General features: G+C 41.3%; 1 protein-coding gene and 1 long non-coding RNA gene across 9 annotated transcripts in view; one reads left to right on the forward strand and one right to left on the reverse strand.

The window, feature by feature from the left end:
- The window catches only part of CACNA1C (calcium voltage-gated channel subunit alpha1 C), a gene marked incomplete at its 5' end in the record, with an annotated part of 484,372 nt that overhangs the window by 133,314 nt on the left and 323,531 nt on the right, over window positions 1–27,527 (reverse strand). For 5 of the 8 annotated variants that reach the window (XM_081879585.1, XM_081879587.1, XM_081879586.1 and 2 more), the window contains 5 exons: window positions 9–216; window positions 2,217–2,442; window positions 4,144–4,304; window positions 6,401–6,427; window positions 13,418–13,508. In XM_081879585.1, the coding sequence (XP_081735711.1) occupies window positions 9–216; window positions 2,217–2,442; window positions 4,144–4,304; window positions 6,401–6,427; window positions 13,418–13,508 (713 nt within the window). Of the gene's footprint in view, window positions 1–8; window positions 217–2,216; window positions 2,443–4,143; window positions 4,305–6,400; window positions 6,428–13,417; window positions 13,509–18,894; window positions 19,010–27,527 lie in introns of those variants that run through there. The other 3 variants (XM_081879592.1, XM_081879591.1, XM_081879590.1) reach the window with 1 other exon arrangement.
- Window positions 13,400–19,350, forward strand: LOC309352024. The gene is made up of 2 exons (XR_014160996.1): window positions 13,400–13,538; window positions 18,949–19,350. It is a non-coding gene; the product is annotated as an uncharacterized lncRNA (long non-coding RNA).

Raw genomic sequence — 27,527 nt, forward strand, 5'->3', positions numbered from 1 at the left:
AGCCATACCTGAAACACAGTGAGCAGCGACTGGGGAAAGTTGTCAAATGTGCTTCTCCTGGTTTGCATCTCATCAAAGTTAAACTTGCCCCCAAAGAGCTGCATCCCTAGGAGGGAGAAGATGATGATGAAGAGGAAGAGAAGTAGCAGCAGGGAGGCGATGGAGCGCACAGAGTTGAGCAGGGAAGCCACCAAATTACTCAAAGAGTTCCAATACCTGAAGAGCCAAAAGAAAGGTGGTTACATTTCTTCTGTCCAAAGCAGATACTGCTCATCTGCATCAGGTATCACCTTCAGGCAGGCTGTATGGTGACTATAAACATGCCTTTTCCAAACAGCCTGTGAAGAAATGAACCATTCATGAGCTTCCCTATGATAATGTGACCTACGGCAGTTAATGAGCATTTTTATGGCCACATGTGAAAAATACACAAGTCCTCCACCACTTCTGCACCTAGCATGCCAGGAAGATTACTTTTCAAAAAGTGTTATAAATATACAGCAATTAGTAGGTGCTGCTTCAGTAAGTTACATTCTAGCCAACCTCATTACAACATTCACAGCTGTTCAAAGCAAGCCAGAATACCTCACTCAAGAGATCAGCTCAGTGAAAACCAACAAGAACAGATGGGAAAACAGTTTGGAATCAAAGCCAGATTGGTTGAAAATCTGGTTTGTGTGTGCTCATTCTTGGATGAAGGGGACCAGGCTTCTTGGTTTCTGGGGAATTGCGGTGGGGTCATCATAATGTTTATACTAGGCCAATCCCACAAAGCAGAATCAAATTTATCTTGATAACTTTCAGCCCTTGTGCAATTTATTTATATGTTTTAAACACTTACACCACACTTTTCAATTAAAATTTGCAAGGCAGCTAACAATAAAAGAAGAGTGCAAAATATATAAGAGCCCTAATGACAGCTGATAAAACACCACTAGAGCTACAAGATAAAACATCACAATAAAATTCAACAGAATCTAAAAGAGAAGGCAGGTAAAAACTCATTTTCATTAAAAGTCTGGTTTAAAATAAATCTTTAACCTGGTGCGTAAAATGCAGCAATAATAATGAGAGCACCCAGAGACAGCCCTCTAGTGGTGAACTTAAAATAGACAGGTTCCTAAGGTAGGAGTCATATAATGAAGATAGAGTTGAGCCACGCAAACGGTTATGAGAATCTTCATCATTGTGGAGTCAAAATATCTTATGATTATGAAATGCTGGAGGGAAAGAGGACTACTGCAATGCACTGTATGTGGGATCATTACAGAAAATGGTCAGTTCAGAATATGTCTGCAAGATGGCTAACTGGGACCAGGCAATACAAGTATATCACAACAGTGCTTCACTGACACTCAGTCCATTTCTGAGCCTGATTCAATTCAAGGTGCTGGTTTTGATCTTAAAGGGACTTTATGACTAGGAATCAGAGTACAGTCGTACCTTGGTTCTCAAACACCTTGTGACTCAAACATTTTGCTTCCTAAATACCACAAACCCGGAAGTGAGTGTTCCGGTTTGTGAACTTTTTTTGGAAGCCGCACATCCGATGTGGCTTCTGTGACTTTTGATTGAGTGCAGGAAGCTCCTGCACTCAATCGGAAGCCGCATCTTAGTTTTCAAATGTTTTCGGAAGTCGGACGGACTTCCGGAACGGATTCCATTTGAGAACCAAGGTACGACTGTAGTTAGATGGATGCCTCTCTTCACAAGAACCTACCTGAAACCTGAGATCTTCAGAGGCCCTTTTCCAAATGCCCCACACCAAGTGAAGTGTAGCTATGGGAGAGAGAGCCTTTTTGAGCGATGGCGCCTCAACTATGGATTGTCTTCCCCAGAAATGCTCACTTAGTGCCTACCATAATGTCATTTTGGCACCAAGAGAAGACTTTGTTCTGACTCTCTGCACCTGTTTATATGCTGTACTTTATTAGTTTTGTCGTTAATAAACTATTTTTTTTTAATTTGGGAACTTTGTTATAAGACAGTCTGTAAACAAAACAAATAATGATATCTATTATCTAAACTGCCACATACACATGGCAAGAAGAGAGAGTCAGGGATGGGATAACTGGTAAAAAATGATTCCAGAAAGTAATATTTGCCTAAGACATTACTGCACACAAGATTTCCACACAGAAATGAGCAATTTCCCTTTGGCTGCATGAACACCATTAAATATAAAAATTAAGGGGGTGGGGTGGGGAGAGAAATACCTTGTGATTTTAAAAATTCTTAGCAGTCGCACACATCTCAGCACTGAGATACCCAGTGGTGACATGATCTTTGTTTCCACCAAGATGGTCTCTAGGATTCCACCACACACAATAAAACAGTCAAAGCGGTTGAAAAGAGAGACAAAGTAGGCTTGAAGACCCAGGCTGTACATCTTCAGGAGCATCTCAGCCGTGAAAAGAGCCAGCAGTACCTTATTGGCAGTGTCTCATAAAAATAAATAGACAAATAATGATCATTATAGTGGCACTAAAAGACAAATATAACAGAAAGACTGTAAGAAGAACAGAAATCTTCAAATTAGGTTTTATCCCTTGCAACTGCTATCTTCAGCAATTCATTACTGTGAACTTTTAACCTGTGTTTTGTTTTTACAGACATTTTGGAGAACTTTTCAAATGTTGATAACAAATCCTAGGGTTGTAGCCAATGTTAGTTAGAGGGCACACCCATAGAAATCAATGTATATGACTAGCTTAGGCCCATTAATTTCAGTGGGTCTAAATCTGAAAAGAACAGAACAAGATGTAACTCTTGATGTCCAAACTAAATATTTGAATTTCAGTATAATTTTGTTTAATCTCTATTCTTGTTTCCCTTTTCTGATAACTCAGAAAAATATAGCAGCTGAATTCTACCACACATCTGATGCTGCATTCCAATACCCTGCTGCATACCAATATCCCACTTTCTCTTACACACCAACACCCCCCCCCAATTGAAATTTCCACTGGTGAAAAACCACTCACTGGAAACAGTAGTTGTTTCCCTCACAAATGGAAATAGCTTTTAACATGACTTTCAACAGATCATTTTGGGCAATGAAAATTACAGGCACAAGGGCCTGACCTGGATCAGAGACCACAGTTAGGGGGAAAGGGTTAAAGTCTCTTTACTCTCATACCAGACACCCAGCATCTGCAATTTGCTGCTTTCCCCTCTCCTGCCACAATCAGGAGATAAGTCCAGAATCAGGGAGATGGTTCAAGGAGCAAGAGCCCTGGGGGCCTTATGGGAAGCCTCTGCGGTGACATGAAGCCCAATGGTCAGAGGTTCCCCATCCCCGTATTACATAGTTGTGATGTTTCAACATAGTCTGCCTCTTTTGTTTGTATTGTTGCACAGAGCACTGGGGACCCGATTATTTGATTAGTTTAATGGATTAATTATACTACAGTGGTGCCCCGCAAGACGAACGCCTCGCAAGACAGAAAACCCACTAGACGAAAGGGTTTTCCGTTTTGGAGGCGCTTCGCAAAACGAATTTCCCTATGGGCTTGCTTCGCAAGACGAAAATGTCTTGCGAGTTCCTGCGGGTTTTTTCCCCTTTTTCCTCCCTTTTCCTAAGCCCTAAGCCGCTTATCAGCTGATCCGCTGATAAGCCGCTTATCAGCTGATCCGCTAAAAGCCGCTAAACCGCTAATAGCGCTAATCCGCTAAGCTGTCAATGGGCTTGCGTCACAAGACGAAAAAACCGCTATACGAAGAGCCTCACGGAACGGATTAATTTCGTCTTGCGAGGCACCACTGTATTATGCTCTTGGAACATGGGGCTGCATATAGTGGCACCTTAGTGCCTGTTCATATTCTCCCTTCCCTATGCTAGCTGGCCAGAAAATAATCATAAGAACCATGGAGCAGAATAGAGAATATTTTGAGAAGGTAGTTTTGAATATTTTGTATTTTTCCCTGGTAAAAAGGTAAAGGTAAAGGGACCCCTGACCTTTAGGTCCAGTCATGGCTGACTCTGGGGTTGCAGTGCTGCTTATGCAATTAAATGGTTTTACTTTTTGAACACTAAATTCAGTTTATCTGCACATATAAATAAAATTTCAATTAACTACAATATTATGTACACTCTCATAAATAAAACACAGCATTTTTTTAACAAAACCGAATCCTCCATACCTTGGACTTCAGTGAGCCAATCTGACTGGTTATAATGTTCAGAGGCAATTGTGAGGGTGTTAAGAAATACAAGGAAGATCACGAGCCAGTAGAACACATTGGATTTGACAGCAGCTCGACATTTCCGTCTGCAGAACCGATTCCATCTACGCCAGTAGCGGCTTGAAAAATGGAAAGAAACCTGTAATTATGATTGTTCTGTGCACCAAACAAGTTGTTTACAAAACCCTATGAGGTCACCTTTGACCTCCAATTATTAATTTGTATTTACTGGCCTAGCTTCCTAGAGGAGTGTTTTCTATGTTTGCCTGGACATGGAATGAAAGAAGCAAAAGACAACATATTTACACATTGTTCAGTATAGTTGTCCAGTGGTCCAGTGAAGCCTACAGAGCCTTGATAGTATTCCTACAAGAGGCCCTCTTGGGCATGGACTGCTTATGAAAGCAGGCAGACTATGTCTCTTGAATAGCCCAGCCTGTGTTGCACTGACTTCATGGCACAATGTGCACACATTTGTAGCAAGCTACAAATCATAGTGCAAGCTCTGTTTTCATTCTTCCTTATAATCTTTAAATTTCATTTTACTAGTTGTGAATAGCAAGATTTTATACAAAATGGACACTTACATAGGGATGCAAAGGGTTGCAAATTCTTTACTGCAGTTGCACACACACATACCCCTTTTAATCAGCAGTAGCTTGGGCCCAAATCTAAAAAAGAATATTCTCTTGGATAAGGGTAAAAGGAGCTGTTTATTGCTTCCTGTTTTGCTTTCTCTTCATATGGAAGTCAAGACCACACAAGGCCACTGACCCAAACACCAAGTTCAACCTCTGCTGTTCAGTTTGAAACCAATTTATGAAGATGAGCTCTAAACACCCCAAAGTGGGTAGTCAATGTTGGTGGCTAGGATGCTACTGTATATCTCCATCTACCAGCAGCTACAGATGTTCCCCTGGCTCTTTTACATAAAACATTAATCTCTCAATTACCAAATAACTACAGGCATAATCTTTGCCTATAGAAGTCAATGGAAAAGTCGTCCCTTTCCTGTCTCTCTAATACAAATTGAAACTATTCAGAATTTCATAGCAGAGGTTAACAGCCATCAAGATCCCAACAACAGAAACTGCCTTGCCCAGAATTATTTTCAGAAACTGTGTTAGCAAGGTCTAGCATTTTGTCCTTTGAACCCAAAGCTAGGGCTACTATTTGCTGAGACAGAGTGTTAGTACAATGCTATGTTATGTTTCCTGGAACACGTAGCCCCTCACGAGTGTCACAGTGATTTCTGGGAGTAATTACTAACCACACCAAGTACCGGTATTTAAAGCTAATTATACAGCCCCTACTCTTCACAATTTAGCTTGCCTAGCAACCAGTTTCCAAGCAACACTTGGCTCCTGGATAATAAAGGCAACGGGTTTGGGTTGGCGTATTTAAAGCTCATATAAAGTGGCATGTGCATCTTCCTTGGCCATGCCTATCTCTCTCAATCTCTTGCTATGGATAAGCACAAAATACATTATAAATCACAACCAGTAAAATAACATGCTATAAACACATGTGAATCTTACAGCAACACTTTATGAGACAAACAGGTGCTCCTCTACAATTCTTATTAAAGAACAACATCTTATGACAGACTTCTCCATTCTTGCCCCTACCCACCCAATTCCTAGCCAACATGGCCAATTATTAGGGACAATGGGGGTTTGTAGTACAACAATAAGATTGGGGAAGGTTGCCTTATGACATTACTATATATATGAACACATTTGACACCTACCCACAACACACTCAGAAGTTCTCATGAGGGAGCAGCAAATCACTGAAGAACTACCTTTTCAGTGAAAGCTGCATATTCAAGGAAAGGCCTGGAGAAGCCCTGGGAGACCAGCCCCATACAGGCCTCTTGTACCTATTACCCTGACTCTTAGTCTCCTCTAATTACTTACTTCCTTTTCTTTCTTAATGGGTTTTCGCTTCATCATGGCTTTAACGGCCATAGGGGCAGCAATGTGGAAGCTAGTCTTGTTAACCACTCCAATCTTAATTAGATTTCCTCTTCATCAGAGTGGTAAAGGAAGTAACTCAGCAACCTACTAATCAAAATCTTTAGCTGGCACTGTATCATTGCCATTACTAGTTACAACAGGAGCAACAAGAAGATTGATGGAATGTTCATTCAAAGCTTCAGTAAAGATGGGTTTTTTGGTTTTGTTTTTTTTAAAAAAACTACTGCAGTGCTTACCTAAACTTAGATTTAGATATCCGGTGCCTGAAAGAGGAAAACAAAATTAACTGTATCTTAAGCATATGATCTGTTCTCTTAATTTCCATGCAAAGAGAAAGAACAAAATAAGAAATAGTTGCAGATTCTATACAGATTTTATTTTATTTTTGTCACTGAGGCCAAAAATCAATACAGGATGATGATATATAGCAGCAAACCACCTAAACTGCATCATTCTAAATGTTTGAGGATTATATCCACAATCTAGTGGGAAGGAACTGTTGAAGGCTTAACCTCTGTCCGTTATAGCCAAACATGGGGGAAGGGGTATAAATGTGATGGTGGTAGGAATCAGATAGATATGACTGATGGCTTATTTAAGTGCTCAAAAGCACCATGTCCCACTGCCACCACCCTTCTTTTCAAGGAGCCTGTCCATTGAGTAATTAATAGGTTCTTCCTGAATTGCATAGATTTAGTTCCTTTAAGGCTCAGTCTAGAAACTGATTCACATGATCACTGTGAAAACTGCTTATAAATCTTCTTAAAGCAGGGTTTTTTCCTGTGGCCAGCAAGATATGTGGAACTGCTAGTATACATAATAATAATAATTTTTTATTTATACCCCGCCCTCCCCAGCCAAGGCCGGGCTCAGAGCGGCTTACAAGCAATAATAAAAACAAGATGAATGATTACAACTTAAAAACAAAAATAAAATACAACATTAAAAGAATGGAACATTAAAATATTAAAATGTAGCCTCATCGCAGGAGGAGAAGGAAAAGAAAAAAAAAGAGAGGGAGGGAGGGAATCAAATTGGCTCCAAGCCAAAGGCCAGGCAGAACAACTCTGTCTTACAGGCCCTGCGGAAAGAAATCAGATCCTGCAGGGCCCTGGTCTCATGAGGCAGAGCGTTCCACCAGGCCGGAGCCAGAGTTGAAAAGGCCCTGGCTCTGGTTGAAGCCAATCTAACTTCCTTAGGGCCAGAGACCACTAGGGTGTTGTTATGGACCTTGAGGCTCTCCGTGGGGCATACCAGGAGAGGCGGTCCCGTACGTATGAGGGTCCTAGGCCGTGAAGGGCTTTAAAGGTCAAAAGCAGCACCTTAAATCTGACCCTGTACTCTACCGGGAGCCAGTGCAGCTTGAAAAGCCCTGGGTGAATATGCTCCCATGGCAGAGACCCCGTGAGGAGCCTCGCTGCAGCATTCTGTACCCGCTGGAGTTTCTGGGACAGCTTCAAGGGCAGCCCCGCATAGAGCGAATTACAGTAGTCAAGCCTGGAGATGACCGTCGCATGGATCACTGTGGCCAAGTCGGGGCGGGAAAGGTAAGGGACCAACTGCTTGATGCGGCGAAGGTGGAAAAATGTCGCCTTAGCTGTTGCTGTAACCTGCGCCTCCATGGAAAGGGAGGCATCAAGGATTACACCCAAACTCTTAACGGAAGGCAATGGCACTAATTGGGCCCCCGCAAGGGAAGGCAGTTGGTCCCTCATCCCCATACCATCCCGACCTAGCCATAGGACCTCTGTCTTCGAAGGATTTAGTTTCAATCGGCTCTCACGAAACCATCCAGCCACAGCTTCCAAGCATCTGGTCAGTGTGTTCGGGGGTCGAGTCGGTGTTGCCATCCATCAGCAGATAGAGCTGAGTGTCATCAGCATATTGGTGACAGCCCAGCCCAAAGCTCCGTATAATCTGGGCAAGGGGGCGCATAAAGATGTTAAAAAGCATCGGGGAGAGAATTGCGCCCTGTGGCACTCCACACACCAAGGAGTGGCGCGACGACAGTGGCATTAATGGCATTTACATGGCATTAAACTCTTTGCCAGACTTCCAGACAGTGGCAGCTAAATGCATCCAGCTGGCATCAGCGACAGCATGGACAGGATTTTCAAATAGGCATCTTGTGACCAATAGTCATGTAGTCAGTGCTAAGAAGGTAACATATAGCTTATAACAGTTAATAACAGTCTTAAACTAGCTTGAAAAAGACATAAATTTATATCATTGGTATAGATGTGGCAAACAGCCACATCTATACCAATGTGGCAAACAGCAAACAGCAACTATACAACCTAGTTCCCCAGAGTGGCTGGGGGAATAGAGCCAGATGGGTGGGGTAATAATAATAATGCTGTCCCAAATCGTACTGCAAAATGTTCTTGTCCCCATATAGACAACCATTCTTATCTGTTTCCACATGAAGGAAATATTTAAGAGATAGGAGGATACCAGCAAAAGATAGAGTGCACCTCTCTTTCGTAGTGTTATAAGTAATACATGGGCAGATAGCTGCCACCCATGTATTACTTATAGCTGGACTCCCCTGCTCAGCACCTGAGGGCCCCAGTCCTGCCACTGACCACCTGGCCTAGAGCAAGGCCTGATGGGCTCTATAAAGGACTGCTGCCGCTGCCACTGCTGGACAGAGCGGGCTCAGTTTTGTTTTTGTTTGTTTAAATTGCTGTTATTTTTTACCTATGTCATTTTAAACTGATATTAATGCTGTATTCTTAGTTTTAGATTTTGTTTTATGTGGAAATTGTTTCCCATTTGGTTGTGTATTTTTTTGATGTGGTTTATTTGTTTATGACTTTTGTAATTATGTAAATCTTGTTATGTTGTAAGCTGCCTTGAGCATTGTTTTTTAACTATGGAAAGGTGGCATACAAATAAAAAATGATGATGATGAGAGTGGGATTAGAACAGGAGTGTGACCTGTTGCCTTGATGGACTCTTGTGCAATGATGGCACTTGCATTGCAAATGGGTACAAAAATGTTCTTGCTTGACAGTGTCATGGCTGGTGAACCTATAACAATGCTATGAACATGATGCGAATAATCTTGACAATAGCACAGAAGCTCAAAGATGCACCAAGAAAAAACCTACCAGCCAGTTAACGTGCACAACATTTGAGGAACAAAGGGTGTGTATAAGGATAGAAGTTAGATGTTTCCAAAACAAAGTGTGAAGCAAATTGGAAGAGGTGCATATCTCACCACTGATTGGTTAATGGTGTTATCATCCCACTATGGTGGTCCCATCTCTGACTAGAACCAAAGTACAAAATTATTCATTTTTGCTTAATATTCACCTTTGCTTATTCATTTCTCATTATTTGCTGGAACTAAGGGATCCAAGTAACCACTTGGCTAAGCTTTTTTCTTACTTGCAAACTTGGAATTAACTTTGAACTTAAGAGTTATTTTAGTTTAAAAGGTAAAGGGACCCCTGACCGTTAGGTCTAGTCACGGACGACTCTGGGGTTGTGGTGCTCATCTCGCTTTTTTGCTCGGGGGAGCTGGCGTACAGCTTCCGGGTCATGTGGCCAGCATGACAAAGCCACTTCTGGCGAATCAGAGCAGCACACGGAAATGCTGTTTACCTTCCCCCCAGAGCGGTACCTATTTATCTATTTGCACTTTGACGTGCTTTTGAACTGCTAGATTATTTTAGTTACTTAAGTTTATATTTGGGTTTAGGTTTGGGTTAAGTTCAGAGTAGATACATGAGTAGATATATTTCCACTATAGTCATGATTCTTAATAGGTGACCTTGGGCCAAGCACTAACTCTTGGCCCAACCTAAACTATCCACTGAGGTGCTGTGATGATAAAACGAGGGTGGTAGTGGGTAGTGGTGTGGTAGTGGTACCTCTGGTTAAGAACTTAATTCATTCTGGAGGTCCATTCTTAACCTGAAACTGTTCTTAACCTGAAGCACCACTTTAGCTAATGGGGTCTCCTGCTGCCGCCGTGCCGCCAGAGCACGATTTCTGTTCTCATCCTGAAGCAAAGTTCTTAACCCGAGATACTATTTCTGGGTTAGCAGAGTCTGTAACCTGAAGCGTCTGTAACCTGAAGCGTATGTAACCCGAGGTACCACAGTATATGTATGCTTCTTGAAGGAAATAAGAGATGTAAATGTAATGAATAAATAAAATGATGGAGTAGAGATAATTACCATAAAGAAGATAATTGATTTACTCAATTTGTTGTTGTTTAATACTTAATAATTTTGGGAAGGGAACAGGGTGATGGTGGGGAAAAAGGGCAGTGTTGGTGTATTGTTAGTTCTGTAAGTATATGGATGGGAAACAGAAAATGTGTGGAGATGGAACAGTAAATTTAGTAGAAACTCCCATTTGTTTTAAAATGTTTGTCAGACATCACAAAGGTCAAAATGTTTCTGATTTGGGGGGATAAGAAGACAAAAGAAAAGCATCTCAGGGTTGTGAAAAAGCAACATATTACAGCCTTTACACAGGGAAAACTGGTGAGTAGGAAGAAAAGAGGTTAAAGAGAAAAGTTAACAAAGGATGAAAATGGAACAATTGTCTAGGGAGAAATGCAGTTAGGAGCAAAACACTGAGAAGCAGAATCAATGTTAAATTCATCCTTGAATTTAATTTTAGGGATCCCTTTAATTTTAGGGATCCCAGTTAAGAAAAACCATACTTCTACCAGCTCAAGAAATAACCATACTATACTTTCGGGGGGTGGGGAGGTTAACGTGTTTTAGTTAACTGGACTTTATTCTGAATATTACACCTGATATGTTAATGTCTCTGGAAGAAATGGAAAGTTGTTTTAACTGTTGCACTTACTGTGCAGAAGAGAAATAAAAGTAAAAAAGTAGGTTTGTTTAACTGGAGCAAGGGTTCCACTTGGTATCCTTGCCCTGCAACAGAGGGCAGATCAACAACGAACATTAATGGGTCTGCAAATTATTAGTGCTTAGGGACACCTTAAAATGTTAAACTGGCCCACACTGGGAAAATGAATTTAAAATTGCTCATAATCCCACTGGGTAAATTCAATGTTATCTCTTTACTTTTCACCAAAGGGGCTGAGTGGTATTTTGAATAACATTTTATTTAATTAAGCTAACAGATGTGGCAGTTCTTCCACACATCATGCATGTGATAATTGTATCTCTTGTGCATTAGACGCTGCAGTTAAGCATCTCTACCATGCCAACAGGTTACCTAATAATATCCATCCACCCTTTACTAGTTTGCATCTGTTGCTCTCCCTGACAATTTTGTGTATGTGTGTGACAGAAAGTGTGTGTGCTTTTCTAGCTGAAATGACTTTAAAAACTATTGGAGACAGCTAAGATCTCTCAAAACAACAGTGACGGTAATTCACACCATTTTTTGTTATTCAGCATTTTCATAGACCTACATTCTACCTCAAACCAACAATCTTATTGATTCTCTTTGAAGGTATTTATTCACACAACACATGGTTAATTTACCGAATTTACTACTATGTAGATTACATTAAAGGGAGATTAGACAAATTCATGGAAGATATAGTCCTTCAATGTATTTTAGTCATGATGGTTCTGTAAGAACTACAGGGTCAGAAGCAGTATGTCCTTGAATACTATGTGCTAGAGGGAAGGCCTGTACAGACTGCGGGGGCACCACAGAAGCAAATATTCAGTTATATATTTATTTACCTATAGGATATTTCCATAGAGAGTGTCCATACTTTTCTGAACATAGCCTGATTTCCCCCAAGCAACTCTTCCAAAGATATGATAAAGACCCAGAAAATTATGTTCTTTGTTGAGTTTTGCTGTTGTCATGGGATTTAACACAACAGCAGAATTGAGTCACCAAAACTTGTTTGGAAATGAACCTAGAAGAGAGAGGATTCTGGGCCATGTTCTTGATGGCAGAAGTCCCTTCTGGTGATATATTTAGGGCAAACTCATGGAAAATATTGAGTTTTCAGAACCTTCCCTAGTCACCACAAATATCAATACTAGGGGCTGGTGTCCCTGTTTGCTTTGTTCACCAACCCACCACCACCCTGCCAACACCACATTGCCAAACCTGCTTCCTTTATACCTAACCAAACCCTCCTCCTTTTACACCTTGCCCAAGTCTCCTGTGTATCTTGAATAAATGAGTTATCAAACAAAATATCTTCATCTGGAGGATACCCGTGGAGAGTCAATAGCCTGGTTTTGAACTGCTCTTTATTTTGGTATGCTAGAGCTAACAGAAAACATGGTGCAGACTTCAAAATAACACATTTCCTTTCATGCCCATAGGCAGTGCCAGAAAGGAAATGGGAGCGGGGGCAAGCACCCTTCAGACAAATAGCTCACACTTATATATTTAATATAATATATATATATATATATACCATTATTTTTCTTCCAGAAATATTAGACATGAGACATGGACTTTTAGAAGACATCTGAAGGCAGCCCTGTTTAGGGAAGCTTTTAATGTTTGATGCATTACTGTATTTTAATATTTTGTTGGAAGCCGCGCAGAATGGCTGGGGAGGCCCGGCCTGATGGGCAGGGTATGTATGTATGTATGTATGTATGTATAAATAAATAAATAAAATAATAATAATATTATACTAGCCTATCCCCTCACCCCAAACCACACCTTGCCCCTTCATTGACCCCAATATACTGTTTTGGTACCACCACTGTTTGCATTTTACATTGCTCAATAAAAGACACTATGGGACGTGGGACAGAAAAGTGAGGCTTGGCATTCAGTGTCCTTTTAATTTTTCCTACAGTATCAAAAGCAATCTGAAAGGAGTCTTGAAAGCACCCTGCAGAGCGAGCTGTGTGGGAAATTTATCACAGGAAAAGCACTCTCAGAAGCCATAATCTCACACAGCTCTTCTCAGAGTCCGTATTTATGTATTTCAAATAAAAAACAAGTATAAATGGAAGACAATGTACGTTGGACTCTGTCTTATGAAAGTAGCAGCTATTTTGTGATACAAATAATGTTCTATGGGAAGCTCTGAAGTTCTAGAACAAGGGAATATCTCATTCCAGAACACCAGTGTGACACCGTGATTAGAGTGCTGGACTAGGACCTGGAAGGGAATATCTAATTCAAAATGTTCTCTCATTCTGATTTAAGAAGAATGAATCTCTGGCAATGCAAATTCTGAAGAAAGTCTTTAAGGTTTACTCTTTAACTATCCGTCAGACTCCATGGTGGAATAAGGAAGACACAAGCATAAATATGGTTAAACTCACGCCAGCCGTGCTCCACAGTTTTCTCCTTCAATATCTCCTCCAGCCACATTGTCAGTGTTCACAGATTCTGTCTCACTGGTGGGCATGCTCACTACATGGATCAGAGGAATGAAAATAGAAGGTCAGTAATTAGTCTGCAATACAGAAATGTGCAGTTCCTGGCAGTGAAGGTGCTGGCTTAGCAAAAAAGCAGAAATTAATAAGGAAAATGAATTGTGACTAGAGGAAAAGCCCTAAGATAACATTTTCCTGAAGTTTAACCTGTTTGTTTCAAACAATGTGATACAAAATTCCTGAACTATTTTTACATCCCACAAAGATACTCTTATTGCCATTTCCATATGGCACAGCCCCCTAAACTTTAAACTTCCACAAACTAAAGTCACACAGACACACACCCCATTCTGCTTTCATTCAAAATATTGGTTTGTTTTTGTGCACAACTGTCTTTCCATATATAAGCTTTTTATTTTTATTTTTTTAAAATCCTGATTTAAAGAACAGTGCACAGTCCAAACAGGAATATGCTTTATGGGCAGGAAATGAGCAAAAACCGAAAGAGCTGTGTTGAGGAAAGGCAGCGAAAAGGTAATTAAAAAGTGATTGTGAATAACTATAATGCTAGAGCTCTAGGGCAATGTTGTCCTAACATTCTAGGATGCAAAATTAGGAACAATCCACACGACCAACCTGGCATACTGAGATGTTAGTTAAATAAATGCACACATTGCTTTGAATGTGGAATAGCAAGTTATATTATTGTTTCATTGGGTAATTTAGTCAACATGTACCATACTATTACTCTGCTCTCTATGGAAACTTTGTGGTTGCCTTACACACTGGGCATTTTGTAAAACAATCACACTTATGGCTCAAGCAATTCACACTAAATATAGACAGAAAGTAAATACAGTATAAAGCTTTTGCTTCTACTCTACACTTGATGATTTGGACAGGGCAGGTAACATCCAAAGCATGTCATCCAGGTGCAGAGCACAAATGTGAAAAAGGAGATTTAGAGTAGATTTATACAATAGTCTTGAGAAGCTAGGATGCAGGTAAACATGGTTGTACACACATTATGAATCAACCCACTACCTGGATAGTCACTTGTCAGCCAGTGATAAGCCAGTGAGGTTTCTTCCCCTTTTGAGTTTGTCACAAAGTTTGCGTGTAATTTATATGCATAGAGAAGAAAAAGTTGACCATTTCACCATACACCCATTTTAACACAGGTTGACATGAAACTGCGATGAGGCTACATTTTAATATTTTAATGTTCCATTCTATTAATGTTGTATTTTATTTTTGTTTTTAAGTTTGTAATCATTCATCTTGTTTTTATTATTGCTTGTAAGCTGCTCTGAGCCCGGCCTTGGCTGGGGAGGGTGGGGTATAAATAAAAAATTATTATTATTATTATTATTATTATTATTATTATTATTATTATTATTATATTCTGGAAGGATTGTATGAATTAGTTCACTTACACAAGCTGTTTCTTGCTCATTTTGCAACCCACCTCGGGTCACTGGAGTAACCCATTAGAAAGTGCTATAACACAAGATTTGTTCTCTATACATTACAGTTACATAAGTTTGGGAGTATAAAACATACATGAAATTTAACAGGCTGACAGCCACTGACTATTTCTAATACATCAAAAGAGGACAGTTAAGAAGCTAAGCAGAAGTAATGTTTTCTCCTACACTCCACATCAGTGTGTCATCATTCTGAATCTTAAGGCTTCTTGACACTTTGAACAATTCACATGAGTTAACATAATAACATTGAATGATATGAATCCCACAAATACTTTTCTAGAAGACAATTGTGAATTGTAATGGTTCTAGGGGTTGCTCGTGCGTAAAATCGGAGCCACACCTGGCTGGGTTGCCTGAGTGAACCCTTTCTGTCCGGACAGCCACTCACCCGTGGCTGTCTCAATCGCTGGCAGAATCTGTCAGTGGGCGTTTCTTGAACTTCTTCCAGCAAAGAAGCTCTTTGACACCTAGTCTCCGCCTACTCTCCCTGCACGGAAGCCTTCTGCACAGGGAGGGTGTGGGCAGCGGAGGACCCGTGCTCTCCCCGCTGGTCTCCAGTGAGGAGTCATGGAGCCACCTCGCCGATTCCCCCATCTTCCCCCCTTCTCCACTGGTGCTACACTGATTTCCTTCCCCAGAAGATGGGCTGCTTCTCTCCCTCCCGGGACGCTCTCCGGAATCCCTCTGGAGCCCTCCCTCTCCCTCTGGCTCCGATGGCAGTTCCCTGACATGAATGTTTCAGAATAGGCTATTTGGTGCATTTCCAGGCCCTGTATACCATAACTTGAATAGAAGACTTAATGAAACATAGCATCCTGATGTGGAGGATGCAGAGGGTATTCGCAGAATCCTCAAGATACCTGCAGGGAAGTGAACTTCTGTAGGTCACTTGAATATATTTTGAAAGATAAATTATATATGTGAAAGATTATGAAGTACAGAAATAATGTTAAAGCAGAATTATGATATCTAGGCATTACTCCATATTATCTTTCAGAATAGTGAGCTTGTCAGGGATCTGTGACCTTTACAACCAATTGTTTGTCCATGGCAGGTCTTTTTATGTTGCTCTTTTAAATGACTAAGAAGCACCAAATCTTTAATACTGTCTTTCTTTCTACAGTAAGGAATGACTACTGGTTCTGAGGGGTGATTCAGCCACTAGAGCCTAGCATCTTCCCCATAGACACAAAAATCTACTTATTCCATGATGCACCTCTCCCACACTAGTCATAAGGTACAGGCAATGGGCTTTTTAAACCAAACCAGGAAAGAGAGCAGTAACGAGCCCTTAGCCCATAATATTTTGACTTGTGAAGTGAGTGTGTAAGTGCAAAAAAAAATGTGGTTGCCCTTAAGCCCTTGCTTAATTAAAAATATGGGTCCTGATGAAAATTACAGACTTTAGTAGAGCACTTAGGTAGCCAGCATAGCATAAATTTAACTGTTATTATGCATATTATCTCCTAGGTCTTTGGATAATAAAGCAATCTATGGCCTTTTAAGCTGCGGGGGAAGTGGGTTTACTGTTTTTGTATGTATTTTGTACTATTAGTATGTATTTTGTGTTTTTATATGCAAACCACCCTGTGATCCTTGGATGAAGGGCAGTACAGAAATCTAATAAATAAATAAATAATCGTAAACATCCTAAGCAAATGTTGGCATCTGTCTCGAGAGACAATGAAGTGTGCCTCCAGGGTCCAAACAGCTGCATTAGCAGCACTGAAGTGACTTCCCCGGATTGTCACAGGTCCTGGCCTGTCCAAACAACAATATTCCCTCTCAGTCTCGTTGATATGGTCCAAAGGAAAGCAGAGAAATACATTTGGCACCAGCTTGGCTGTAGGAGTTGGTGGAAGGATGCATACAATGTGTCATCCAGCACTGGTCATAGAACAGGATAAGAATTTATTTATTTATTGAATTTATATACCACCCTATATCTGCAGGTCTCAGGGTGGTTCACAGAATAAAATCAAAATATAAAACCTCAAAATAAAAGCAGCAACAATCCAATAACCCCTCCCCCACCTTATAAGATAATAAGAGGAGCCCTTATGGATAAGCCCAAAGGCCTATAATATTCAGCATTCTTTCTCACTGTGGCCAACCTGATGCCTAGTGCAAAATCACTCCCATTCCTGATTCACAGCAACTTCAGAAACACTTCCTCTGATACTGGAGGTAATATAGCTATCATTGCTTTGTAATCATTGATAACCTTATCCTCCATGGATTTGTCTAATTCCTTTCAAGAGCTGTCCAGGTTGATGGTCATCTTGTGATAGCAAATCTCATAGTTTTAACTGTGTGCTGTGTGAGGAAGTGCTTACTTACTCCTGTCTGTCCTGAATCTTCCACCATTTCAATTAACCATATTCAAACTATATCCATAGTGCTGCAATTTTCTCACCTAATATTTTTCTGCTCTCCAAATAAAGTACACAAAATGAACTAAATACAATAAAATGACTACTCAGGGGTGACACAATGTGTTTGGACAGATGATTTGGCAGCCCCTCAGACCACAGAACTTTATACAACTTTATGAGGTTTTATGGCATGCCCTGTATTATTGAAAGATATCCAAGATAATGAAAACATTATTTTATTCTAATAATTCACCCACACAATCACCTTTTTGCACAACAGGGAGAAAAGTAGAGCTGTCACCTTTTGTTTCTGGTCCAACTGAAAAGTTGGGCTTTAGAAAGTCTGATATTTCCTTCAAAACTTTTTTTTAAAATGTCAGTACACTGCAAATATTTTGAAACATTTTTATCTACCACTTTCGAAGAAGACTGTCAAAAACATAATTGAAATGTTTTGCATCCATTCATCAGGTTCTATTGTTTTCTTTTGATGGTAGTCAGAAATTATTTAATAAGAGACTGTATAAAAATATATTAATGACTTTAATTAGCTGAATGCAATAATCTTCTTTGTGGTTAAAATGATATAAGTCCCACCCCACCCCGCCAGCAACACATGGTAAGATATTCGGCTTTTAAAAACAGTATGTCTACCTGTGTAAATGTAAACAGGGCTCATCCATACTTCTGTTTGTGATTACTAGTCACGAGTCCAAGAGGTTCTTTTTTTGTCCTGCCACTTTCCCTGGGAAAAGCCAATGTTTATTGCTGAATCTGCAGAAAGGCCAATCAACATTTTACCCAAGTTCAGCAGTAAACCAAAGGTTTTCCCAGGGAAAGCGGTAGGATAACAAACAAACAAAACAAAAAAAAGGAAAAAAGGGAACTTATAGGAACTATGACTAGAAATCACAGCACAAACGAAGTGTGGTTGAGCCTAAAGAGTGTAGGCTGTGCAACACCCTGGGAGAAGGAGGGTGAATCCTATAAAACTGAATGTAGGTTATATAGCAGAAAAGCTTGGTGAATTATATATCAGCAGCCTTTACTCCTCCAACAAAACTGATAACAGTGCCTTCGCTTTTTATATTTAATATAATTTTGTACAATCTTCTTTTTAAGAAAAAAATAAACATCTAAAACATTGTAGCTTGCTATTAACTCCCTATTCCAATACCTTCCAATAAGTTTATTTTACCTGTCTGCTCAAATAAGTCACCTAAGGAATAATGAAATATTCACTTGCTGTGGGAGAAGCATTCAAAGAAAAATATTGTCAGGTTAGCATTTTATCACATGGTTGCCTCAAGGACACAAAATGAAATTATTTGGGGAAATAAGACATTAGATGGAGCTCTTGGCGGCAGCATGGGATACAATTCTGATGACATCAGGAAGAAAAGGTTGATCCAAAAAATAATTACCACCTTATACACAAGTGCACAATGCTGCAGAAGCTACAGAAAGACACAGACATGCACCAACGGACTACACAGTTACTACACAGAAACATACACGTACACATAAAGGATGGACACAGAGTACATTGGAACGTTACCATGAGTTTCTGTGGAGTGACTAAACCAAGCAAACTTTCCTTTCTTCTTATCAGGCAAGCCAGCTGGAGCGTTTTCTTTCACAGACAAGATGGTCAAGTACCAGGAACAAGACATCAACAGAGAACATGCAGCCGGGAACGGTCAAAAGAAAAAGAAACAAGGAACTCAGCTTACATGTAGGACAGCCACCTCTTATCTCTCATCATGGGAATTAAGAATGCACAATGAAAACAAAGGAATATGGAAGAGTGAAACATTACAACAGAAGGGGTCGTCAGTATCTGCTAAACATCCTCTTCAGTGTTCTCATATGCATTACACCTGAAGCCAGGGAATGCCAGAAACACTGGTTGAACTGAAGCCACAAAGACACAAGATAATAAACTACTGAGTATGCAGCTGCTGCTTCTGGAAGCATCTCTAAAACTAACATTAAACTTGCTTATGTCACCCAATATAGGGAATATCTAATGTGTTTTAGCTTATTTTGACTTTTGCTACACAACACTGGCTTTCTATGGATGGTATCCAACTAAGTCATACTCAGATTATACCTACTGAAATCACTAGGCTTAAATTAGCCATGACTAACATAACTCCATTGATTTCAGTTAGTTTGCTAAGAATGACCTAGTCAGCTTTTATGGTTTCATGAGGTTTAAATGTTTATATCGTTCAGTGCCTTGATCATTGTTATGAGCTGGTAATTTATAAATATTTTTATAAAAGAAAATAAATACAATATGTAAAGTATAGCTTAAAACAATCAGAAGACAATGGATTATTCACAGAGGGACTCAGTTGTTCCAAATGACTTGTGAAACTGTAGTGGGGAGAGAAAAATATGTAACTGTTCCTTTTTGATATATTCAATAAAGTCCTACCAGACTGCAATAAATGAGTCTGGCTTCACCTTCCCATTCAAAAATCTGATGTGCCAAGCAAAAATCTGATGTGCGGATCTCATCATGAATACGGGGACGCCGCAGGGGTGCGTGTTGAGCCCGCTTTTATATACGCTCTATACAGCTGACTGTGCCCCCAAATACCCCAGTAATAAGATCATTGAGTTTGCAGATGATACAACAGTGGTTGGCTTAATCACGGCTGGAGATCCAGTTACAGATAGGTAGCCGTGTTGGTCTGCCATAGTCAAAACAAAACAAATTCCTTCCAGTAGCACCTTAAAGACCAACTAAGTCAGTTCTTGGCATGAGCTTTCGTGTGCATGCACAAGATACAATACAATACATTCTTCAGATAATGTATCTGAAGAAGTGTGCATGCACACGAAAGCTCATACCAAGAACTGACTTAGTTGGTCTTTAAGGTGCTACTGGAAGGAATTTGTTTTGTTTTGATCACGGCTGGAGAGGGGGAGGTGGCCTATAGGAAGGAAGCTGAGCACTTGGGGGAGTGGTGCAGGAAAAACAACTTATTCCTTAACTTAAAGAAAACAAAAGAGATTATTGTGGACTCTAGGAAATGTAAATTGAATATTCAGCCACTTATTATTGAGGGGAAGTGTGTGGAACAGGTCTCAGTGTTTCAATTTCTGGGAATGGAGTTGAGAGATGACCTAACCTGGGGAGAAAAGAGCAAAGACCTGATAAAGAGAGCACAGCAGAGGTTATATTTTCTGAGAATCCGCCAGAAAAATCATCTCTCAAAGGATGGCATTTTACCATTGTACTGTTGAGAGTGTATTAACATGGTCTCTGTGTGTGGTTTGGGAGCTGCACGGTCAGGGAAAAAACAATGCTGTCCAGGGTTGTAAAGACTGCGGAGAGAATAATTGGGTGCACTCTTCCCAATTTGGATCAAATCTATGCTTCCAGGTGCCATAAGAAAGCTGAAGAGATAGTGCAGGATAGTGCGCACCCCAGAAATGATCTCTTTCAGCTTCTGCCTTCTGGAAGAAGGTACAAGGTTATAAAGACTAGGACTAGCCGCCTGAGAAACAGTTTCTATCCAAATGCAATTTTGGTTTTAAACGCAGTGTAAGGTAGTCTTTATGTGAGTATATTGTATTCAGTTATGGGGTATCAGAGTTTTTAGGGGCTAACCAGGCTGGGATAGCTGGGGTATCAGGCTTGTGGGTTTTTTAATGTCTGATGTAGATTTTTTCAATTTTGTTGTTCTGCATGGGACAATGACAATAAAGATTATTGTATAAGTTTTTATTGAAGGGCTAAATTCCATACATTGTTCCATCTGTTCATAATGTTGATATCAGATGAAGTATTCCATTTTTGAACTTTGTATGATGAACAGCTATTAATAAAACTATTAACAGATCTTTTGCTTTAAATTCTTCATTTACTCCCTTGAGTATATAAAGAAAAAACATGTTCTTATGATAACTGAATCTGGTCCCTGATGATCTTACTTTTTTCTGCAAAACTCGTTAACCAAAATTGCACCACCAGCGGGCACTCCCACCACAAATGGAAAAAGGTACCCTAACCCTTGTTCTTGCATCCCCTCCAGCACAAAGGAAAGGATCTGGAAGTAAAGTGGCAAAGCATTATAGAATAATAATATCACTGTGGTGCATTTTTAAAGCCAATTCGCTAGTAGAGATGGTCTTAAAAAGACTCACTCTCCATAGCCATTCCCATTTTTCTTCATCAATACTCCCCGCCCCCAACCATCTTCTATGTAGATTTTAAACTGGTCAATTTCCCAAAAGTAATATTGACAAAGGCTTTGTACATAGCTGCTACAAACCCTTTTCCTGTGGGGCTTTTATTAAAAAATACATTATCTACTTGAGTAAGAGTACACATAGTGTGGAGAATTGTGGAGAATACCACCCTTAGAGTTTAACATTCCTAAGAATAGAAAACTGAAAAACAAAACAAAACATAGCAGCATTGTGTGAGAGTTCAGAACTTAACTGGTTAAGTGTTCTGAGGTGTGCGTCACTTTCTGACGTCAGCTATAGAAGCTGGGAGGAGTCTGGGAGGAGACTGTACTTGTTGTTCTCTCTGTGTGTCTTGAGAGAGACGGACATGTTTTACCATGGCTGAAAGAAGCCCCGGTCTTAGATGGGCTGAAATGTTCCAATAAAGAGCTGTAAATAGACAAACCTGTCTGTGTATGCTTGCATGGAGAAAAGGAGAAAAAGACTGCTTTACACCGCTGTATGCTACTCTGCGAAGCCGTGGCTAAAGAGACAGCAGAATTTGTTGCGCAGCTAGGAAGGAAGTGTGCCGGACGCTGTAAATGACTGATTGGGATCGTAAACTAATCAGTGGCCACGGCTCAACGATCAAGCTCCAAAGATCGTTATCTCTGACAGGTTATGGAGGTCAGTAAACGCTCGTAAAACAGTCGGCTTTGAGCTACTGGAATGCTTTGAAGTTAGCCGGAGGTTGGAAGCTGCATTCCGTGAGTCTAGCCTGATGCCGGGAAGCAGAGGGAATTTTTGCCTGCTTCTGAGAGGCAAGAGAGCTGCTGAGAGACAGAGCTAAACGCTGGGAGCAGCTGAAATCGTTCCTCCACGGAAGGGTGAGCCGGAGCAGCTGGACCGTTTCTCCACGTACAGGAGCCGGAATCAGCTGGTACTGAGTGAGTACTGCTTGTGGGGCACCTTGGGAGAACGGGAGAAAATGGCTGAGAGCCAGGACATTCCGCTTGAAAAGCTCACTTTAAAAAGTTGGGCAACCTGGAGCAGAAGAATCAGGGGTTGGTTCCTAGTTTCTGGGCTTTGGGAAGCAAGCCAGTGGGAGCCAAAAGCAACACCCCTTAGCTGGCAAGCAGCTGGAGCAGCTGGAGCAGGCGTTGCAGGCTGTGGGGCTGAAGATGGCCAGCAGAAAAAGCAACAAGAGCTGGATATGCTCAGAGCATGCGTTCATGCATCGCTGAAGCCTCATTTGGAGGGTGTACAGTCAGCAAGGGCTGCCTGGGATGTGCTGAAGGGCTTGTGTGAAGCTTCAGCAGAAGGCCAGAGCCCTGGAGACGCTGGACTGGCAGGCCCATTTCCCGATGTATCGGCCTCAAGGAGCGCTGGTGAGCAGATCGGGGGGGCGAAGAGTTCCAAAGGCAAGTTTAAGAAACTTTCCACAGGAAGTGCTGAAGCGGAGAGGAGCTTCAATGGGGGCCAGGCTGGTGGGAGGCGCCGTTCCAGGAGAAGGAAGGCCAGGCCAGCTGGGAGGAGCCCCGGGCAGTGTTTTTCCACTGGAGTTCAACGTCTGCGTGGCAGTTGCCCCCACCGGAGCACAGAGGCACGGCAGGATGTTGTGAAGGACACTTCTCATGGGAGCCAGGCGGGTTTCCATGGCAACAAGCCTGCAAAGGCAGGCAGGCGTGGGATTGAGTCCGGCCGACGTGGTGAACAACAGGAAGAGTCTTATCAAGTCACTGCTAGCATGGCTTTGTTTGAGAACAGCTGTGTGGAAAATTCCAAGCTGAGTCTTGTCATTGACTCTGCAGCTAACCGCAACATGGTTCCAGAGACCCCTGCAGTCGAGATGTGGAATTGCACGGCAGTTCCAAAAGGACAGGGACAGACTGTTAAGTTTGCAAATGGACAAAGAGCTAAAGTTTATAAGTTTGCTAATGCCTATCTTTCTGTTTTGCAGGAAAGGATGGAGTTTTGTATTGTCCCAGAGGTGCATCACTGTTTGTTATCTGTGCCTTATTTGTTGAAAAAAGGGTTTCAGGTTTGTTTCCAGGATGATGTCTGCACAATCTCCAAAGGGGAGAGGGTACTTGCCAAGGTTAAGAAGGGGCAGAATGATCTTTTCGTTCTTAAAACGTCTCTTGGGGGTGAGGGGAAGGTTGAGAGAGCACAGGCGCAGCGTGCTACAGTTCCCACTCATGTTCAATGTGCTTGTGCATGGCATCAGAGGACTTTTCATAGTCCTGTAGAGAATTTGCAAGTGCTTCCTGAGGTTACCAGAGGGTGTAAAATTAGAGATTGTGGACGTGCCATTAATTGCGCCACTTGCAAGCAGGCGAAGAAGAAAGGGTGCAGTTACCCAAAGGTGGAACGGGTAACCACTAAACCTTTTCAGCTGGTACACATAGATCTGTTCAATCCTGTCAGGGAACAGAGTCTAGGGGGGGCCAGGTATCTGCTAACGTTTCAGGATGATTTTTCGCAGAACACCTGGACCCACGGTCTCAAATCCAGGGAGGATGCAGCACAGCTGATCAAGAGCTGGATTGAGGGGGTGGAACTAAGGTTCTCCACCAAGGTGAAAGCAATCATCAGTGACAGAAATGCTAGGTTCACTGGTTCTGCTTTGCAGCAGTTCTTTCACAAAAGAGGGATAAGTTACACAGTTACTTCACCCAGTAAGAGGGGGGTGGCAGAGCTGAGGAGTGAAGCTCTGGTTAAGGCTGCACAGGTGATGCTGACAGAAGCTAGGTTACCTCCAAAGTTTTGGCTGGAGGCAGTCCGATGTGTGTCTTTCACCTGGAATCGTGTCTACAACTCACTGGTAGGTGACACACCGTACTCTTTGTTGAATGGCAGAAAACCCCAGGTTCACTTTCTGCGCAAGTTTGGATCTCCTGCGGTTGTCCCTGTGCCTAAGGCTTTGCAAGGGCCATATGGAGCCAAAGTCCAGAAAATGATCTTCTGTGGGTATGAGCCAGACGCTCGTGCATGGAGATTTGCTTACCCGTCAGGTGATCAGAGTAAGGTGCTGATCAGTAAACACGCTGAGTTCTTTGAGCAGGATGAAAGGCCAAAGATTTCTGCACAGCGTGATGTTCTTTCAGAATGTCTCTCTGATCCAGAGGACAGTTCTGTTGAGGAGGAAGAAGAGGCTGAGTCTGCTGATGACGATCAGGTCACTGACCAAGGTCAGGAGCAGGATGGGGCGTCTCCACAAGTTGTTAGAAAAGGACAGCCCAAGAGTGAGCCTAGTTCTCCTATGAGTGTAATGGAGAGGATTCGAAGACGCTTTAAGTCAGAGGGGGAATCCTGTGATGCAGAGGACACACCTGCTGGTGACAGTGAGCCAGAGGAAACACCAGAGTTTGTGCCCAGGCGATCCAGTCGCACAACCAAGGGTATTCCACCTGAGAGGTACCAGGCCACAGGTGCGTGGGTAAGTTTCGCACAGTGCGATTCTGAGAGTTGTGAGGTGATTCCACAGATGCCTAACAGGTACTCCAAGGGAGGGCACAAGGCATTGGGGAAGGGATTGATCTCACAGGGTGTTGCTGAAGATGTTACACAGGTCTTGTCAGAAAGCAACGCAAGGGGGTGTGTGAGAGTTCAGAACTTAACTGGTTAAGTGTTCTGAGGTGTGCGTCACTTTCTGACGTCAGCTATAGAAGCTGGGAGGAGTCTGGGAGGAGACTGTACTTGTTGTTCTCTCTGTGTGTCTTGAGAGAGACAGACATGTTTTACCATGGCTGAAAGAAGCCCCGGTCTTAGATGGGCTGAAATGTTCCAATAAAGAGCTGTAAATAGACAAACCTGTCTGTGTATGCTTGCATGGAGAAAAGGAGAAAAAGACTGCTTTACACCGCTGTATGCTACTCTGCGAAGCCGTGGCTAAAGAGACAGCAGAATTTGTTGCGCAGCTAGGAAGGAAGTGTGCCGGACGCTGTAAATGACTGATTGGGATCGTAAACTAATCAGTGGCCACGGCTCAACGATCAAGCTCCAAAGATCGTTATCTCTGACACATTGTTTAGGAGTAAAATCAAATCATTAAAATATAATGGTTGTGCAAATATTGCTGTTATTTTTTATTGCTCTTCTGCAACTGCTGTGCAGTTCCTGGTTTTTATTGTTTGCTTTTAAGTGTCATATTTGGGTCTGCATTTAAAAATGTTTTCTGCTTTTATATTGTAACATGCCTTTAAGTATTTCTGGAGGAACTGGGTCTAATGTAAAAAAAAATAAATGATTTCTTGATAGTCATGTTTTATTAGGGGCACACTTTCTGGAGGCGTGTATCAGCAGTTAATTGGAACCAGCTGTTTCCTTCCTAAAAATATGATACAATAAAAATACAATAAAAATCTCAGCTACTACAGTAACATTGGTTCAAAAACCCTGCACATCAGTCCTACGATAATCTCATCTCCAAACATTTTACAGGATTTTTTAGTTGTGAAATCACAAGCACTACCAGTAACATGTGGCTGTACATGATATTTGCTGGAGCTCTTGTGGAACAGAATAGAGCCAGTAAGTGAACAGCACAGGGGACAGATTTGACAATCAAAATTACACACCTCCTGTTCAGAGGTCCCTTATGTTCATATACATTTTTCAACATAAATTTCTTCTTCCCACCCCTCCTTTCCTGGTGTTTGTTTTTTGCTACTTTTTATTAGCTGTTTTACATGTGTTTTATCATCTGAACTTCACTTTTATTAGTTCTTTCAGTAATCCACTGCTTATATTTCAAATCCTGCCCATGACCCATCCAGCCAATTTTATAGTGTCAGCCTTATTTATATTCAACAGTAAAACTACACCATGTGTCATCATCAGAACACTCCCTTCAACCAGATCCATGTGTAAGACAGCTACTTCATGGTAGGCTAGGCTCCATCTCTACCACCTCCCCACACATCATTGTGTAGCTCTTTGAAATAATGCCATCCTTGGCTTTATTCATCCTGCCTGGCTTTACATCTTCTACACAATGGATGGTACTCCTTACACATACTGTAGCCATACCAACCAGCTGCAAGATCCTCAATGCATGTCTCTTCTCCATGCCACCCAAGTAATGTTATTTTCATATTCTAGCAAGGCAACAATTTTCCTGCTTGGACTCTACACAACAAAGAAACAGCACTGGCATTATTCAAAGTAGGAAACATAATTTACTTTCCAGTTGTTCACAATACAGAACCAAGTTTTCGTGTTCAGTTGCGAAGCAATTTCCTTAAATCAAGTTACATTTTGTGATCAGCTTCATCACCAGAAAGAGTTTCTGTTTCATCTCAGGACGCTAGTTTCATTATCTTCCTTGGTTTATGGAGACGCTGTCCTCATTTGTTTTATCAATTAATCTATATGAAAGGATACTTTCTTTGTACCACATTTATTAGCAGTGGCATAGTGCCCTGGAAACAATCAAATACTCTACATTTATTTATACCGAGTATGCAGAAAGCTGCACCAGTGTGGAAGTCACATATGATTTTCCTCTTTTCTGCCCATGTGAATGAATCTCAGTACTGAACACTAGAGTCTATATAGAACTGTATGCTGACAATTCGTAATGGCATTTCTTACAGAGTGTAAAATGATACTTTGTAGAAGAATTTAAAAAGGTTCAAAACTCCTGTTACATTTCACCAGCATAAACTGCTACAAAAAGATGGTATGACCTTTTCAACCGAGTCCAATATTAACTTATGGAATTAACTTACGGAATTCATTGCCACAAGATGTGGTGATGTTCACTGCTACTAAGACCTATTCACTGGTAAGTTTGTTAAGTTTCCTCTTCTGAAATTAAAAGTGTCTGTATTGAATTTCATTTGCACTTACAGATGTTATATTTGATAGCACTGTGATCACTGTTTGCAATCCATTCAACAAGGCTTACATCTCACAACAGATCCTGGTCACAATTTAAGATTAAAGTTTGACTTCCCTCTGGTCAGTTCCATTGCCAACTGTTCTATAGTGCACTGTAATTTC

The sequence above is a fragment of the Podarcis erhardii genome (genome assembly GCF_964252035.2).
Source record: "Podarcis erhardii genome assembly, chromosome: 10".
Classification (NCBI taxonomy): Eukaryota; Metazoa; Chordata; class Lepidosauria; order Squamata; family Lacertidae; genus Podarcis; species Podarcis erhardii.